The sequence below is a fragment of the Poecile atricapillus genome, chromosome 5 (genome assembly GCF_030490865.1).
Source record: "Poecile atricapillus isolate bPoeAtr1 chromosome 5, bPoeAtr1.hap1, whole genome shotgun sequence".
Classification (NCBI taxonomy): Eukaryota; Metazoa; Chordata; class Aves; order Passeriformes; family Paridae; genus Poecile; species Poecile atricapillus.
Genome location: NC_081253.1, coordinates 27,131,742 through 27,151,435, shown reverse-complemented (window position 1 = coordinate 27,151,435; position 19,694 = coordinate 27,131,742). Strand labels below are relative to the sequence as shown.

Genomic DNA, 19,694 nt, shown 5'->3' with positions numbered 1-19,694 from the left:
TAAAGCTTGTAAACTTCAGTGGGACTATTTTGTTCATAAAAGTATGGATGTGCTGTAGTCTTTTGCCACAGGATTAGAAACTAAGTAGTTGTTAAATACTGAGATTAAAATAACACTAGAGAAAAAACACTAGTTAAGTCAATAAATCAGTTGGTGCAACAATGAGAAAATAAAATTTGTTAGCTATTAAGTATAGCCATAAAGAATGATGCTTTTAAAAATTAGTGCAGCATTGACATTTTCTTTTTAATGTATCATCTGTATTTTATGTAACAAGCAGTACTGGACTGAGTTATATAAACGAGCAAGTGTTTTATGCATGTTATTTCAATTATCTGTCCTTGGAGAAGGTGAATGAAAAATAGCTCCAACTCAGTTTTAGCATCTTCATTTTGACAGTTGTAATATGCATATTAATGAAGTCTGTGAAGTGTAGAGAAATGGGTCCATCCATTTGTAAAAGCTGGTGTCCTCTTAGTTTTTTATCTTAAAAGGAAAAGAAAAGAGCGAGAAAGGAAGAAAGAAGTAGAGGGTATGTTTTGTGGAGCATGCCAGGTCTTTTTGAAACAGCTTGCAGTTGCAAGCTAGCTGAATCAGCATCACATTTACTAGTGGAAGGCTATAATCATAGTAACACCTGCAGTGCACAGCAAAGAAGAGGCACATCAAATTCTGGCAAGGTGTTGAATGAAGCTTTTATATCTGGTTTTAAATCAAGTCAGAGCATTGCTAAAAAGAGTAGAATTGGTTAGGTAGTAGGGTTTAATCAGCAAAATTAATTTAAATTTCAATTATTATTTAACTAGTATCTTTGAAAAAACCTTAGTTGAGAGGCATGAGGTTCTCACAAAATATTGTTGTTTGGATTAATTTGCTTCATACAAGGTGCAGTTTTAAAATGTACAATTTTGGCACAAAATTGGTAACATATATATTGAAAAAGAACCTGAGGATTTAAAGTGACAAAGATATTTTCCCATTACTTTTTTGTTTTTTATAGATTAATAAACTTCTAAGGCCAGAAGACTTGTTAGCTCTCTTAACTGTGTTGTGTGTTTGATTCTTCAGGAACAGATTTTACTTTTTTTGTCAATGTTGTTATGAGGTGCTGGATCGGATTAAGTGCATTTGAATCAGTATGCAAGAGTGCATTGATCAGTTGTCGATAGCATTACAAAATCTGCTCGGTACTAAATACAAGAGCAATCCAGTTGAATTCCTTAACTATTCCTTACCATACAGGTATCTCTGAAACAGAGAACAGGACCTGTCCAGCATGGGTTTGATGTCACTAGGTAGAAGTCATGCTTTTATGAGAAGCAGCAAGGGAGATGAAGACTTAGAGTAACTTTAGAGCTGATTTTTCCAGTTTGCATGGGGAAGTTGATTATCTGTATCTCATGTTCTTTGCCCCTTTGGCATGAGAAATAGCTGACAGCAAAGACAAGTAGAACATTAAAAAAAGAGTTGTCTAGAGACTACAGGCTACAAGCATTTCTCAACACCTTTCTTTTGTTACTGAAACACACTATATATTGGAAATGGAATTGCCCTGAACTTACCTTCTGTGTGATCTTCCTGCCTGCTCTGTCCAGATGTTTTTAATTCTGTTTCTAGCCTTTGGGTGGGCTTGACAAAGAAACTAATTTAAGCTCTTTCATTCTTGACGTAAGGAGGGGGCAGGAAGGGCAACCTTCCGTTCTGAGATACCAGCAGACAGTAAGGCCTTCAGAGTGGCACAGTGGCCCACTAGCCAAGAAGGCTTATCAAACATAGTGAGACTGTAGTCTTGGCTAAGCATTTGAGACACTGATTTAATATAATAATAAGTATTTGAGTTCTAATAGAGCATCTGTTCATGGTATAGTAAAATGGAGATGGCACAAGAGCCTTACTCATTTCAAGACTGTCTTTAATAGCCGGCAATGGAAATTATTTTGTCTTTTGGCTCTTCATCAGACCAAAACTCAAATGAACTTCTTTTTTGTCTTCCTATTATCTCTTCCCCATATGCTTCCTCAGCTCTCATCTCTTTAGTTAGAAAATGGGTGCATACAGAACTTAATTATAAGATTTAAATGTTGTCAGTGAATAATGTAGGAGAAGTGCTTAATTTCTGGAATTTGAACTTTACTAAACTTCCATGTTTCAAAGAAGAAGTTTAAGGAGGATTGTTTAAGGGCATGAAAAGAGATTTAGAGTAATTTTTGGAACACATATCAGTCCACATAGCAAATGCTCAAATGGGGAAAAGGAGGTGTTCCAACTTAAAAAAATTAGAATTAACTTAAGGGTTCATTCTCATATGTCTATACCTATACCTTTTTATCAGTGTAGAGTAGATTTAAAGGGAGTGAGCAAACCAAACTTGTATTTCATTGACTTAGTCTTTGCTGTGATTCTTTGTGTGTGATTTAATTTTAAAATGTGAAGATTCAGCTCTATTCTTTAGTGAAGTTTAAGGCAGTTGGTTTTGATGGAAGCACAATTAGGCAATGGGACTCCTTTCCCTGTGTTAACTCTTCATCATGTGATAGTGTCTCTCACTTACCCAGCCACATAACTGGAAATAGAAAGCGTATTGCAGGGTTTCTTAATCACATGCAAATTCCATTCATGTGCCCAAGATTTCAGAGGCGACTTAGGGATTTGAATCTACAGACCCTGTTAGTTTTAGTAGGAGCTGTGTGACTAAATCCTCTGAATTAGTTTTGAATTAAAAACAAACAACAAACAGCCGTGCAGCACTTGTCAGCCCAACCTTCTGGCACATTTAGCTGCTTTTAGGACTGCATTAATTGATAAAATTCTTTTGGCAAAAATTGAGAATACTGGTGAATGAGAAAACAGGAGCTGTTGAGTTCATTTAAGGTACTCCGGCTCTTTACAGTTTCAGAACAAGGTATGGGAGACATGGCTGGGAGAAGTGTGATATGCTTTCTATCTAGATTTATAGCTATAAGGCATTTTAAATGCGCTTGCAGAACTAATCTGGGGAAGGTAGGAAATTTGGTCTGGCTTTAACTTTTGGCAGGATTGAGAACTGCTGTGCAGGACATTGTGTTCTCATGTTTCTCTAATGCTTACAGATAAGCATATACAATTAGTCATTACAGGTGTAGCTTTGACAGGTTGGGACAAAAACCTCCAAATTAATCTCTTTGATTTTTTTCTCATTTCAGAGACACTACTCTCCTCTGAATAGAGATGGCAGAAATCAATTCTCCTGTAAATATCAAGGAAAAGGTAGGTTCAAGTAACTGTACAATGCAAACCAAAATTATATTTGCATACATGTTTAATTTATGCTCTTTCCAACACTCTTCACATACTGAACTTTATTATGTGTTGACTCTGTGCATGAAGTTAAGTACACAGGCAGGTATTGATAGGACTAATCTGAATCTTGCTTGACGAGAAGCATTTTTACTTTTTTTGCAGAGAGACGGTTTTGTCAGATAGTCTTCCCTTATTCCTTTGTAATTCCTGTGCACACTGATGCTGTGGAGAACAGCACTTTGGGATGATTGCTTCTGTACAAGATGCAGGCATTGAAGAAACATGCCCTTTAGAAATAATTTCCTGCCGAAAAATGTTATACCTATACTCAAAGTAATTCCTGAAAGTGCAGGAACTGAAAAGAGTAGATTACTTTTCTTTGTGAAAGTATGTCTGCTTTTAACCGCATTCCGTGTGCTTGAGTGAGTCTTCTCCATATCCTTGGCTAGAGCTAGAGCCTTCTCACCCTTTCAGGAGCAGTAAGGGACCTAAAGCTAATTAGGATATGAGGTAGGTCAGGAGAACTTTTGTGACTCTCAGCAGGCAGATTGTGGAGAGACCATCTAACCGTAGAACTTCTTTTGCTCTATCTCTCCTTACAAGGAACAGTTCCTTACCTGTTGCACTGCCCAAGTGCCTGTTTTTTGAGTAGTTTTACCTTGTATTTATTGTCAACATCTCAATTGGATCAACGTTCTTTAAGATTTGCACGTCAATATGAATCTTTGTCGTGGTGATGAATATCTTCTTTAGTCCTTAATAACGGCACAGGGTTTTAAAATTGAGTAGCATGATGATCTTGCAGTAGAAAGTAATGTCATCAAATTCTTTTCCCTGGTGTCAGGGTTCTCAAAGGTAAACTACAGTAATTCTCAAAATACAACTCAGTAAATCAATTGAAGCTCTGCATATTTACTGTGTATCTTGAAATTTTTTATTTAAGTCTGTTTTACAAGTGCAGGATTTTATAAATCATGTGTTTGTCTTCTGCAAGTTTAAGAATGAAGAACTGCAACAGGAGCTTTATTCACAGTAGATATCTGCTGTTCCAAGTGTGATTTCTGCTGGGAGTGCCCAAAATCAAATGTTTATGAGCATATGCATTTTAAGGCAGGAAAATAATAGCATCAATACACTCTGTTGTAAATTGTTCCACTCTTTATTCCTGTATCTTCCATCAGAATTTAGTGCCACTAAATCCCTACACCAAATTGAAAACTTGGTTTATTAGCAATTGAAATTCTTTTGCAAAATCATTGGGTTTTATTCTGGAAAATAGAGATTAATAACCTACTGCCTAAAGAGTTAGTGACCAAACAGCATAAGCCACATGCAGTCTACATATGTCATCTGAGAAGGTATCGTGCTCAGAGAGCCACTGCACCTGGGCAAGTCCCTCTTGTTTTAATAAAGGATTGCAGTGGCTCTGTTTGGTGTCTTGTACTTGGTTTACCACATGGGCAGCAACAAACTGAGGAACTATGAAGTGACTAGCTTCAGAAGTCTTTGAGTGATGCACTAGAAATACAAGGAAAAAGTTGAAGTAAGTCCTGCAGAGTTGCCTTGGATAATATTTGTACATAAACTGTTAAAATATAAGGATTTCATTTGCATATTTGAAAAGCAGACATATTTACAGGGTGCTGGTAAGAGAGTTAAAGTCACATCCTTTTCTCACTTAGATTACAGAGCTTCCATGGTCATGCCTCACAGCACTGAAGCAGAGCGAGTTTAATGTTTACTTTTATCCATCTTTTGGGAGGCAATATTTCTGGGTAAAAACACAAGGTTTATAAATATAATACTTCTACTGGGCTCCACAAATCCATTGCCATCAGTGTAAATACAAGCAGGCCTGGTTTAAAAGAACAGACTTAGAATACAGTCCCTTTCCAGTTCTCATTTTCTTCTACCTTAGTGCTTGCAATCATAGTACTTAAGACTTTGATCTTGCTAGGACTTGCATGAAGCCAAAGGAGCTGTACCATCTGCATACAAATACTCATCTAAGTTTCTGCAAAAGTAGCACACAAGTTTCTCCTTAAATTAAAGGTTGTTTCACTGTGATAAAAATGTGGTGCAGATCCCATTCAGATTTCAGCATGTTTGTTCTCTGTTTGGAGGGTGTGGAAGGGCGGTTGTTTGGGTTTTTTTCCAGTGGTGACCTTTCCCTGTGTTCTCCCCATGATCAGCTTCTGGTTATTCAAGAAAGTAAAATCTCTGCCACTGTTTTAAAAGTGGTGTGAGGCCAATGTAGGTATTTTGGACGTTACACTCACACCCAGGCTCTGTAAAGCCCCACCCACCCCTGAATTTGAGTCATAAGAGAATGCTACTGTGATAGTGATACTTGTATAGTTCATTCTTGGCATTTCCGCTGAAATAGTTCATAGAGTCAATAGGTTAAACATTCTATTTCATATCTTCTTTTTTTCTCCCCCAAGAGATTTATATAAATGTTGGCCTGTGATGTTAGGAAGGCTAATGAAAGTTTCCATAGTTGGCAGAGACTCCTGCAGCTGTGGTACTTTGTGGGGGAGCCAGGACTGTTTCAATTACCATATTTTCAGGCATATAATCCACAGATTTTTCTGGATTAACCTAAATTCTGCATTTCAGCCGACACAAAGGTTATTAATTGCCTGCATAGCTAGTATAAGAAGTTTACCATCAGGTTCTCTCTCAGAATGATTCCGTCTGCCCTGACCCTTGCCGTAGTCTTCCTTCATTATTCCACTCTTCCCCTTGCCTCTCGTAACACTCATAATCATCTCTGTGCCTGAAAATAAGTACTTATTTTTTGTATCAGGATTTTCAGAGATGGAGTGTTATACATAGTTCATATCATATGCACAAAAGTTCACTGGATTAAGGGATAAAATGAGCCAAACTCATTGGCTTGCATCCAAAATCCATAAAATCAAAGGAGGTATTCAAGCATTAACCTAGTACATCACCAGAAGAGGTGCTGAGATTCTGAATTACAAGGCTTCCAAAGAAGAAGCAATTGGAGTGAGGAAAGACAAGAGATGTATTGTCTCCTGCAACAATTAGGCCCTCTTAGTTTAACAAGAGAAGAGTGAATATCAGGCACTCCCCAGAATAACCATTCATCTCTGGCATGTGACTTTGGTTTTGATCCAAAGAAATATCAGGAATTGTTTAAACTTCAGGACTTGCTTTTGGGCCCATCTTTTTTATTTTTCTTTTTTTTTAATTTTTATTTTTAATTTGTTGTGTGTCTAAACACGTTTGAACAAGTGAGATCTGCTGTGAGCTGGAATTAGTGAAATACTCATTCAGATGAAAATTCTCCTTTTGAGATTCTATTAGTAGTGAAGCTTTGCTGAAGTTCTGAAAGGCTTGATTTCTCATTTGTCATTTCAAGTGTCAGAGCTGGAGGAGCAGATGGACAGCACTGCAAGAAGGAAATTTTATTCAGATGTGGTTTTGGAGGTTTCACAGTTTTGTTTGCATTACACCATAAATGTGGTTTTCATAAGCAATAGTCCGCATGCAAGGAAAGAGTAGGATTTCAAGTGGAAGGAATGGAAGCAGTATGTAAATTTAAAATCATGCGTTACAAAAGCAGATAGTTTCCAATCTGTGATTTCACTTTCACCTTAAAGCTGACCTTTGCAGCTGTTTTTGCCCATGTGTTGAAGTAGATGGACTGTTCAAAGACCAGAAAAGTTGATCAAAATGCACTTTTGTCTCTTGATGAGCCATTTAACTTAGGTTAAGGATATCACAGACTTATGTCTGTAAATGGTCCTGTCATCACTCAAGTAGAAGAGTTCTTACTAAGCCAAACTTCTCAGGAATCCTGAAAGAAAATATTACAATGTCTGGCTTTCTATTTGATGGATAAGAGTGAAATAATAAATCCATGACAAGTGCCTAGGGAAGTTTACTGCAGCAAGTAGAACTTTTTGGGGCTTACTAGGAATAAGCGACCAGAAGGCATCAGGGTGATAAATAGATTATGTTGCAGAAAGAGAGGCACAGATCTAATCAAAGCTGTCATTTTGCTCAAACACTTGTTCAATTTTTTCAGAATGAACTTAGTAAAGCTTCTGGGAAAATGTCTCCAGTGTAAGAAATAGCTTCTTAATGCAACCAAGTCAAATTGTATTCATGAAATAGGTTTGTATAGAAGTTCAAAACATTTATAAAAATTCTACCATAAATGGTTTTAAAATGCATTTTCTTGCTTAATGTGGCAAGGACATCTGTTAATGCTAAATTCTTAGGTTATCAAAGCCAGCAGTTCTGCAGGCAGCCCTCCTTCCCCACTTCACTTGCAGGATTTGGGAGAAATTGTGGGTGTAATGGAATTGAATGGTGTATATGTGTACATAAAAATTTGTTACTGATATGCACTAAAAGTAAAGTAGGAAATGTCAGTGTTTATTGATACCCATAGTTATAAATTAATTTAGTTCATAACTTAGAGAAAAACTGTTGATCTTAATGTTTAGTACAAAGTGAAGGTGGATCAGCGTTAGTTTTCCTAACCAAGCATAAGTAAGAATATTTCTTTCTAAGTGATCATAATAGTAACTTACTTCAAGGGGATCAGAGCAGCTGTGTTCAGGGGTTTCAGAACAGCCGTGAGCTTTCAGCAAAGAAGTTTAATTTGTCACTGTGTCAGAAATACATAAACAAACTCTCTGAACCCCGGATATGTTACTTATTCACCAGAAACATCCTCTTTGAGATGATGCCAAGGGAAACCAGATGGAGCAGAGCAGCAAACAGGCAGTGATTGAGTCCACGTTGTTACAGTTGCCTGGGAACCATTTGAAACTTGACAGAGAACTTAAAAGGGTTTAGAGGAATACACATCACTGTCAGCTTGGTTCTGCATGTGGAATAGGTAATCTGGTATCACAACTTCCAGGCAGGCTGTTTCTTTTTGAGCTTGACTTACCTGGAAACTCTTGTGAGTTGGGTATTTGTGAGGACTTAGAGTAAGCTGCCATGAGAGGGTAGAATTCAGTGTCCTTTCCTGTATGCTAAAATCCCCAGAAGTAACCTGTTACTGATTCATTTAATTTTATTTTTTTTTTATTGTGAGACAAAACTTTGCCCCACATGAGATGTTTAACAGTATTCATCAGAAGAATAGTTAAGTATATCTGATCAGACATTGGGGATTTTATTGTGAGGTAGAAGCTTATCTGAGGGGACTTGAAACCTCTTTAAATTTTGATTCCACTTCTGGGCAGTCTTCAACATTTTTTGTAAGAGACAGACAAAAAACATCCTCATGCCTGTGGAATTCTGGTCCTGATGAGATACAGTCTGGCTCAAATTGCAGTAAGCATTAGCAGGACTTGAGCTCTGGATCATGGATATAAATGGAGGTAGACCTGGGTTCCCTTTTTCATGTTCTCAACTGTATACAGGTTTTTTTCAAGATTACAGATTTGTATTTTAGATCTGTGATTGCTTTAAGATAGCTTTTGTAAGCTGAAATTTTGAGGAAGTTTTCTTAGTAATACACAAAGTAAAGTGCTTTCCTGTTAGGCTGCAGAAGGGAAAGCCCAGGAATTTAACTACTGTCAGAGACAGATTCTCAACTAATGCTGACATTAATAGCATTAATTATCTGTGGTTCTGAAGGTATGTTACTGAATTCTCTAGGTGTCCTGGAATGCTGTCTATCATCCAAATGATGACAGCAGTTCATTGGGAACCTACACTGGATAAAAACAGGATGTTTCACAAAATAATTAAAATAATTAACTTCCCTGTAGTCTGTCTGGTAATGCTGTTTCTCCTATGATCAGGTTTCAGTAAGTAGGAAAAAATGTTTTCTCCCACATATATGGAAATCTAATAAAGTAGACTGCTAAGTTAGGCTTTGCAGAGTGGCATTAGTGCAGTACCATTACCTGGTAAGAGATTATTTTGCTCTGGTACTTTCTTTCATACTTTAGGATGCTAAATATTTTTAAAGGAGTTGTTGAGAAGCCATAAATACCAGATTATTCTGGTTGCATAATCTGTTGTTTACATATTAAGAAGATAGATATTCTTGCTGAGTTTGAGGACTGTTAGTTTAGAGAGGGAAAGTTAGGAGTTACCTCCTGCCCTGGCATCATCCTATCACACCTGTAATAAAAATGAGCTCTATACAGTTTTTTGGGTTGGGAAGTGATGGACTTCTGTCAAGCAACTGGAGGTTTGTAAGCAAGTGAGGGTATAGCTGTACTAGCACAAGGACTGTTCTATCACCTGAGCTGGCAGGTCAACCAGAGAGGAGCCAGCATACCTGCAGTGCCTAGATCCAGCTCACATTGAGCCCTTCCATATAAGTCCATATTGTCAGCATACATACACAAGAGAAGCAGATTAAAAAAGTCTAAGCAACTTCTGATTTGGGATTTCCTAGGTCTTGGATTCTTTCCTTTGCAATCTGATGTTCTTTTCCTGAGGCATTCTTTCATTACACTTACAATTTTTTTTTTATATTTTCCAAATAGAAAGAGAAACAAATGTTTTTTTTGTGCAACAGTCAACAAAAAATATTTTTGAGTTTTGGCAGTAGAACTGTTGAGCTTTACAGCATATTAATTCCCTTAATCAATTTTAGTCCAATTTTTGTCAATTAGTAGCCCAACTAAACCAGGGCTGTGTCCACAGTGTTGTCATATGCTAAATTTCTTTGCTCTGTACTGTTAAGCATTTCTCCTAAAATCATCATCCTCATTTTTTTGGGTTATCTCCACAACTAAAATGTTTCTATAATCTTTTTGTATTTAACTAAAGTACTAGTTGGATGAAGGACAGTTTAGCTTTTAATTCTGGTTTTTCTGTAATCAAAAAATTCTTAACAAGGATCACACAGTGCAAACAGAAAGCCTTCAGTTGATTTTGTAGTCTGAAACATAGCCTTCCTGGCTGAGTGCTTGTGCATCAGTGTCCTCTACACTACAGATATTCTTCTTGTCTTTAAGTTTCCAAAGTGCACTGTGTGGCAAGTTGCCTGATCCTCCAAGTGAGGTTTTAACCTCACTTGGTTATTTCCAGATGCTTCCTGAGGCTTGCAGAGCTTTCACAGCAAAGTAGGACCTAGGAGCCATGTGAGATCCTTGTGCTTATGTTTCAAGTTGGTTAGAATACTCTAGATATTTCTTTTACTATTTTTCCTGTAAGCAGTTACCACAAGGAGATTATGCAATTTTGAGTAGGCAGAGAGACAATCCACATGATTGTGAAAGAAGAGGGGAGTTTTTTGTGAGGATATGAAGATGTAATCCACATGGTGAAAAGGTTTGGGAGCTACGAGCTTGAACATAAAATGGACTGCAGCTTGTGGCCTGCTCTACCTTAGTGTCTTTGCCAGCTTTTATTATGGAGCCAGCTTGATTCACACTTGTTGCAGCTTTATCAGTAAATAGCATGCCTGTGCCCACAATCACTAGAGTAATTAACTCCTTTTTCCAGTGCTTTCTCTTCACATCCTATTGATATGGGTTAGTTTTCACTTGGCTGCCTGCAGTACATAGCAGAGTTGTATTCATTACTTCCTTTCCCATGCGTGCACATCAGCTGAAGAGAGAAACTTGAGCAGAGAGGGGATTTTCTGCATAGTTCCTGGCAACAACCACCTCTGGTTCAAGCAGTCCACTTGTCAGACTAGTCTGTATGAACTTCAACATGAAGTTACACCTGTTTAGTAGATATTCTAAAGCAGCCTCTGTTGGCTGGGGACCAAGTTTGTGGGCAGGCCTGGTGCAGTCGTGGCATGGCAACAATAGGCAGAATGAGACAGGCCTTTGGGAAAGGCTCCTGGGGAAGTAGACAAGCACTTCATTCAGCTCCACTGCCTTCTAAATTATGGGCTTGGCCTGGACTGCCCAAAGCTAGACTTGCTACCTGAGAGATGTGGGCAAATGTGAAGCTGCAGAGAGGGGTGTGATGGGATGATGGACAGGAGCACAGTGAATCATCCTAAGCAGCTGTACTAACATGTACTGAAACCAAGTATGAGCCTTTTGCAGTTCTAAAGCTGAGCCCAGTAGGCTCAGGGATCTGAGCTGTCCCATCACTACACTGAGAGAACCTGCCATGATTCCTACTTTACAGTAGTATACAGGACTGGCAAACACAGTGGTTGAGTGAGGAGTGGGGCGAACATACTACAGCAAAATAAGATTTCTTTGGTCAAATCTGAGTACTTAAGTGTTCTCAATCACCTTCTGATGTCCCCATTGATGGGGACTCCATAGAGATTGTCTTTCAGCACTTAACTGGGTAGCTATGACAAGGTAGTGTGAATGCTTTTGCCCTGTGAGCCAGCCTAATTCTCTTAAACAGCTCTACCTTCACATATTACTTTTTCACAATTATATTTCACAGTACAATAAAAAGACCAGGCTGCTTCACAATTAGCATGATGACATTGGGATGCAGTAAATAAAGTACACCCTAATCAAGGATGTATTCCCACAGAAGGATGACAAAGGAGGGTGCCAGATAAGCATTTGCAGGACAAGTTTCTGATTGTATGATGCTGGATATTGTGACACAAAAGCTCATAAAGCTAATTTGGAACAGCTAAACTGGTTTGGCAGTCTCTTATTTTTTATCATAGGCTTTTGTTTTGTTAATTATGTTTAAATATTTTTATTTTGGTCTGATCTAGTAAAATTTTTATAGCATTAAAATTAAACAGTAATAAAGTTTTGTGTAACTATTTGCTTTCAGCTATAATATGTAGGGATGAGAAGATAAATTCTCAATATGCTTCCAGTAGGAATACTTTATTAAAACATCATGAATTTAATTCCATTTGGTATCAATGGATACTGACAATACAGCAGTAGCAAATGCTGTGAAATTTAAGCATGGCATGCCAGAGTTACCTCATCCATCAGCAGTTTCCTGAAGGAAGCATTTGGGATCCCATGTCCTTTGTTCAGGATTTTGTTACACAAGCTTCCTAGTGACTTGTATATGGAACAGCAAACTGAAATTATGTTGAATAGCCACTAGAACTTTTAGAAATTATATTGTTCTCTTTTAGCCTCTGTTTTCATGCATATTACTGTTTTTCAACATGCCAAAAAAAACCATCATCCATAACTTTGATGTAGCAAGGCCATGCAAAAGCCTTGTTGAAGAAGCTGTGTACTCATTAAACTTGTGTAGATGGTATGTCAAGACCCTTGGCAGCAAACAGACCATTTAGGAAAGAAGCATAAGGCCAAATTCTGTTAGTTGAATTGAGCTAGTTCTGCTGCTGTGACTGAGAGTAGGATTTGTTTCCAGGATTACTGGCAACCAGTTCTATGATCTGATGTCATGAAGAGATTGCTTCATTATTTGCCCGGCTGGGTAGGATAGATACTGCTTTGTGCAGATACATTGCTGTGTGTTCATGAGCACATCAGTGTAACAGGTGTTTATATAAACATGCATTGGCACAGAGGTACCTTGTAGTCTAAAGGAGTATGATAAATTCATGTTATTGTCCTCTTCTACTTACAGATCAATGCAATCCGATCAATTGTTCCGAACAAAAGCAATAATGAGATAGTTCTGGTGTTGCAGCAATTTGATAACAATGTAGACAAGGCTGTTCAAGCTTTCATGGATGGTGAGTACAATGTACCTTTTTCACTAATGCAGGAGGAATTCAATCATATGCCAAAGTATTTGTTGTTTTTAGTGGCTCAAAATATATTCTGTAGTTCTTCTTTTCAGAAGAAAAGTTTCTTTTTCAGAAGAAATCTGATGTGTGACATTTGTTAATTATAAAAAAAATTGATCCTCCTGTCTGCATCTTTGCTTCTTCCCAGTACAAGTTTGACATGGCCGTTCATCTCTTTTACCTGACTTTGCCATTTTTAAAGCCATTCTTACTGCAGACCTGCTCCTTTATTCTGTATGAAAGTTAATGCTTTTTAAAATAATATGTCAGGAAATTATTCACTGTTGAAGATACAGTAGCTAAGAACAATTTGGGATAGTTCTGAAGCACATAACCGGGCCCCTAAACCCCTGAATTTGATGCATACATTGACATTCAAACCTCAATCTGAATTTTGCAAATAGCTTTGACATTTATAATGGCTGAACCAAGACTCCATTGAAAGTTCGAGCCATTTAAACCTGGATCCATATTTGTATTTTGCGTCATAAGACCATCTCTAATGAAAGGTCACTTGTATTTTAATAAAACTTTCCTGGTAAATATATAAAGTCAAGTATTTTAAATTTTCACCAGAATCTGTGAGAAACCCTTTGCAGAAGTAATAGCATATCATGACCAATCTTTTCAAAATTTTTGTAGCTTGGGGTTACATAAATGATAGAAGTCTGGTGGTCTCAAAGGGCCCTTATATCTTAGAAATGCCTCATTTTTTCTGTCTCAGTAAGTTGCTTCATTCATGCCTATTTTACTTCAGAATATTTTCAGGTTTGATTTGGAATAACTTACTAAAATGTATTAGACAAAAAGCATCATCATATACTAGGAATTACCAATATGCAAAATGCAGATGCAAGCAAACCGAACTATTTATAAATATATCAAAATTCTTCCATCAGATCTATATGGACCTTTTTGCTTCAAGCAGCTGCACAGACAGTTACATTCTGAGGGACATATTGAAATTGTATTTGTCTGTGCACACACATGCAGAGAAAAAGGAAAGTGTGATGCATCTAGTTAACAATTTTGTTTTCCTGTAATGTATGTCCTGAGGAAGGTAGTGGAGGGTTGTTCTATGACTATTCAGTAAGTTGCTTTCACTTTATTTTCTCGTAAGTTACCACAGCCTGCTTGTGGCTTATGAATTGTTTCCAAAGGTTCCTCAGAAGAGGAAGTGCTTTCACTGCCATGTGTCATCACCTGCTGTAAGGAAGGAACAGGGCAAACACAAGCTCTGCAAGAAGTGCAATAAAGTCATGAAGAAAAGCAAGCTGTTATACTCGAGTTCAGATCATCTTTGTTTGAACTTGACCAGTTCATGATTACTGTCCGGAAGTCTTTGTGAGGGAGCATGTGAAAATAGCTCTGGAAGGAGCAGAAAAGATATGTATTCACACAGCTGCCACTGCAGATAGAATGAATAATTGAAATATTTTTTCACATAAATGGCAAAAATTGCTAAGATTGAAATAACACTCGCTGAGAAGTCCTGCAGTGAAAAACATTGTTGTGGCCATGGTGAATGGAAAGGTTGAGCCACCTCCATGCAGTGCTTCTCTCAGAGGTGCTGTTTGCTGAATCAAGAAACATTCAAATATAGTTTCCTATCTTGCTTCATATCTGGAATGACATTTAGGTGATGCCTCTGTTATGAATTTTATTCTATATGTGAACTGTGATTTAAATGAATGAGGGTTCAAATGTTTTCCTTGCTATGCTAGTTTACCTAATTAAGCATAATCAGAAGGTCTGTTCAGCTGCTTTGTAGACGTGTTTGAGAAGATAACCTGGTGGATTCAAATGAGGGTTTTGGGATTTGGACAGTTAGTGCATTTCCAATTGGATGAAACAGAGGTTAGTTGGATGAATCCCTAAAGTAACTCTCAGCATGCATAGTATTCACAGGGAAGCTGAGGGAAGCAAAGCAAAGACACTACCAGCCAACTCAAAAAGGGTGTTGGTTGCTACTGTGAAAACACTTAACAAAGTTGTCACATGAAATCACATATTTTCAGCATCATGGAGTAAAATGGGCAGCAAATGTCTATTAATTCATACAGAAATATGGTGCCTGTCAAAAGATGATGTACCTTTAGGAGAGGGGATAGTACTTACATGTACATAAGTATGTGTGTAACTAATGATAAATAAACACAAAATAAAAGTTGTCTTAGCCTTCTAGCTGCATTATCATGGTATCTAGTAAATAAAACATGACTTTGATGGATTCCATTGAAGTTTTTTCACAATTTAATAAATTTGGCTTAGCAGGATATGTTATCTTTCGTATTATGTGTGATAGGCTCACCAGATAATCTTGGATCTGGTTTATTGTGATAGAAGAGTAATTTTGGTACATCTGAAAATATCACACGTCTTTGGCTGAATACTAGTTGACAACTCATGGTGGTCTGAAAACAGCAATTCTTAATACAAATATCAAGATTTCACTGAAAGGAGTGAGAAGAATGGCTGACTATGAAATCAGTTTGAGAAGGCTAATAATTGAGTATTTACTAAAATTACTAGATTTGTGAAGTGATGGTGAAGTGATTGTTAAATTCAAGCAGAAGACCTTTAACCTGATGGTGATTAAAAGTATTATTGTGACAGATACTGCCCTAGTAGTTTGGATGACATTTCAAACTTATCATGAGATTTATTTTCAGCATTAGGCTCCAGGAGTACAAAATTATGATGTTAACTAGAAGAAGAGTTTTCTTTTAGCATGGCAGCAGGCACTGGTCTGACCAAGGGCTCTGCATGCTTTTTTCCATAAATTTATCGAAGCAACTCATTATAGCTGACAGGCAGAATTTCAAGTATAACTGTAATTACTTTTCAGTATAATTTTTTACCATTCTTTTCTGCCAAGCCTAAGTTTACTGTGTTTGTGTGATGCAGATTTTATACAAGTCTACAGAATTACTCTTTTGCATGCTAATTCTTTACTTTATACACTCTTATGTCTTCTGAAGATGTAACAGGTAACACATAGAAAATACATGATAAAAAAGAAGCTTTTAAAACTTTCAGGTGCTCTAGTCAGGGTCTAAACTATTTAGTGTACTCAGTGTTGACTCTGGGTGCTGAGATACTTTCCTTTTCAGGCAAGAGATTTGAGTGTTGATTTTTCTGGGTCTTATGCTAATGTTTTAAGTTAGGCACACAATCACTTTGTGCAGTGAAGTGCATAAAAAGCCAGTAGTGCCAAGTAGACCATCCACTGTAAGTAGTGTGATCAGAACAGGTACCTGAGAAGAAGAAAGGCAGCAGTGTCCATTTTGTTCTCCCCAAGTAAGAGAATTCACAACAAATTGAAATGCACCTCGGCTAGGAAACTAGAAACTAATCATGAACACAGTGGTTCTTTTTCACAGCTGAACTTTTGTTGAAACGTTTCTTTTCTTTCTATAGGCAGCGCAATTCAGGTTCTAAAGGAATGGAATATGACAGGGAAAAAGAAGGTAAGAACTTGCTCTTGAGAGTCAAGGCATTGAAATCACTTGTCAGCTGTCTGTACTTGAATTGTACTTTGGGTCAGTACTTTGCCTTTTCCAGCGTAGGTGACTAACTTCATACCTGTAGACAGAGACAGTACATGAAAGCAAATATGTGCGCTATTTTTAGTCCTATTATTCTGTCACTGTCTCACTAAGTCCAGTGTTCTGAACGAATTTCTGGGACAGCACACGTGTGTACCTGGGTGTGAGAGACAGACCCTGGACAAGCACGGGACAAATCCCAAAACAGCCCATGCACAGAAACACTTTTAATAAGAAGCTGTATCCTGGATAGTCACAGCCACTTACAGGGCTCCATTCACTGATTGTATTTTGAGTTTGTATGATTTGCATTGAGTGATGTCTCTGTTCTTGCAATATTTCTCCATTTAGAACAATAGGAGAAAAAGAAGCAAATCTAAACAGCACCAAGGCAATAAAGATCCTAAAAACAAGAATAGTGGACCTGAGAAGGCATCTCAAGAGCCTCAGCGAATAAATGACTGTCACATGAATGGATGCCCTAAGGACAACTCTGGCCGTGGTTCTGCCAATCAGAAACTGGAAACCACTTCTCTTGAGAACAAAGGCTCTGGATTTGTAGGGTCAGCTCTGGACTGTCCAGAAATCAGAGGTCAGTTCATCTGACAGAGAGCACCTTTTCAACTGGCAATAGCCAAGCCTTCATTGACACAAAGATCATTGTATTTTTATTGCTATGAAGATGTAGAGATGCTTTTGTGGAAAAATAATGCACATAACTGTTAGTCATGCCAGTAGATTTATATCTGCACGCTGTTAATGTTGCAATATGTTTCCTTACAAAATGTTCCTTTTCCTATAGACAGCCCAGCTGATACAGAATATTACAGGTAGAAGTACAGAAGAATTCAGGCTTAGAAAATGGCTCGATTGTCAAATTGTTAGCAAAATTATTGGGTCCCTCATGTGGGGTAAAGAAATCTGAGCACTGTGAGCTTGTGGCATATTACTGGATTTCTTTATTGCTTAGTCCAAATTAGTCCATTTATTCTTTTTCTCATCTTCCCTACACCAGCTAGTTACAGTAGCCCTCCACTGGCTTTTCCTAGCAGGGAAGGGAGGGCCTTTGTGGTGTGGAAAGGCACTCTGATAACCTTCCAGTACATGCATTTAGTTTCTTACATGGTCTAGTTATCTAGTTACCATTTCTGAAACTGGGAGGGGCAGTAAAACACAAAGTTCTTCCTCACTGTAGTAAGTACAGAGTTACAATTATTCCAACACCAGTGTGAACAAACTCACTGCTCTTGGGGCAGAAACTCTGTGAAAGTTTTTGCCTACAAATTCATAAAGCTCATATTTAATTGTTGCCAGTACTGCTAGTGTTTCTTCAGCTCTTCACATTTTAGACATCTGACTGGCCTGGATTATTGCTGCTTCCTGTGTTTTAAGACCTTACCTTGAAATCCGTTTTTCCATGGTTGCAAATACAGCTCTCAAACCCCGTTTTAAAGGAATGTGCTAAGGTAATAATTGTCCTGAAATGAATTATATGCTGCTTTCAGATGACTTTGATGGTGCCAGCCTCTGGTTAATTAAATTAAGACTATGCAACCTATAGCAGCCAAGCAAACTACTTACCAAGAAATTTTGTCCTAATTTGGTGCCTCACAAAGGACCAGAGATACACTCCCTGCCCTTGCTAGACTCACACTTAACTTTGGATAAAATATGCCATAAGCCATAAAATTCTGCATTTCCATAATACTAAAAGCATTTTTGCCACTTACTTTGCAGGACACAAACATCTGTGGTATAAATCGGACTTCTCAGAGTGACATTATTTGAAATGATACATGCATGAATAAAACTATCTAGACTTAATTGCCTGTACATGGGGAATGCTTTCTAGGGGATACAGAATGCAGGAAGAGTACCTGTGCTGTTAGGGATCTTTTTATGGGTCAGTGGGATCAAATCCTGCTTTTTTCTCTTTGAAACAGTTAAGAGTTAGTTGTACATATAAAGGGCAAAAAGTATCTGGATTTTTTTCTTTGCTTTTGCAAGTGGTGAATGAGAAATTACCATAGCTTTACAATTTTTTTTTTCAACTTAAACACATCTCTCCTGTTTCAATAACAAGGGAGAGAGAGACCTTTCAAAAACAAAAAAAAAAAAAAGACAGAAGATAAAGGAAAGGAAATAGAGAGAAAGGAGAACCTGAAACTTTAATATTCAAGTTTCCCTTACGTAGTAAAGTAATTTCCTGGCAAAATTTTTAATGGAGAGAAGAAAAGAATTTCTTCTTCACTTTCAGTTGCACTATCTTTGCAGTATCCTTTTCTTTGCAGTCAGTATAATAATTACTTTCCTAGGGTCAAAAGCCACCTATATTCATATTGTTACATTTGTGCTGAAGTGATCAGGATCCTTCAGGGGCCAGCGGCTTGTGCCCTTGCAGTTTCTGAGCAAGTAATACAGACTTTTTTAAAGCAGTGTAAAATGTTGAAGTGAGTCCAAGGTGCACCTGTTTCATATTGCTCTCTTGTGTTTTAATCTCCTTTGTATTGTCCTTGTCTGGTTTGTTTATTTTGGTTCCTTTCCTATCAAATGAATGTTACTGTAGTCATTTCACCCTCTCTTCAGAGGACTCACAACTCAGAAGGATCATAGGTGTCTGTTGAGAGTCCCTAATGCTTTCCTTCCCGTGAGAAACATGAGGTTGAAGCTTTGCCTGTATCAACTCCCAGTCTGTGAGATTAGGACTTTTAGAGCCATAAAATCGTGGCAGCCTGGAAGGGACTTCAGAGACCAGAAGGGAGGATGCATCATTTCTCCACAGAAAATTAGGGAGGGAAACATTTGGCGATTTGCCTTTAATTCAGGTCTGCTTATTTCTTGCCATTATTCCATCTTTCTTTTTCTTATACATCTTTAGTTGCTGTTACGCATTCTGTGCATGGCCTTGTAAAGAAGCAGTGTGAATGCACTGAAATGATATTTAGTGCTGCCTTGCCATGCTATTGCTTTTGCAGGGACATCAGTAAAATCAGATCCTGATCTCTTCCCTACTTACTTTTCATGTAGGAAGATTTTTAATGAATCTTTCAAACTTCCTGTTTATATCTCAGGGGAAATACAGCTTTTTTCTTCTTTGAGCCAAAGAATCTATGAGGTTCACTTTATTTGAAAGGCATTGAATGGCAAGTTGCTGCAAAAAGATAAACCACTCATTTTGAAGATGGCAGCTCAGCAGATTTCAG

At 37.6% G+C, this 19,694-nt stretch overlaps 1 protein-coding gene across 4 annotated transcripts in view; it reads left to right on the top strand.

The window, feature by feature from the left end:
• Positions 1 to 19,694, top strand: part of SPATS2L (spermatogenesis associated serine rich 2 like) — a 76,721-nt gene that overhangs the window by 32,283 nt on the left and 24,744 nt on the right. For all 4 annotated transcript variants that reach the window (XM_058840171.1, XM_058840173.1, XM_058840174.1 and 1 more), the window contains 4 exons: positions 3,183 to 3,246; positions 12,781 to 12,889; positions 16,364 to 16,413; positions 16,843 to 17,083. In XM_058840171.1, coding sequence (XP_058696154.1) covers positions 3,208 to 3,246; positions 12,781 to 12,889; positions 16,364 to 16,413; positions 16,843 to 17,083 — 439 coding nt within the window. In that variant the 5' untranslated portion in view covers positions 3,183 to 3,207. The remainder of the gene's footprint in view (positions 1 to 3,182; positions 3,247 to 12,780; positions 12,890 to 16,363; positions 16,414 to 16,842; positions 17,084 to 19,694) is intronic.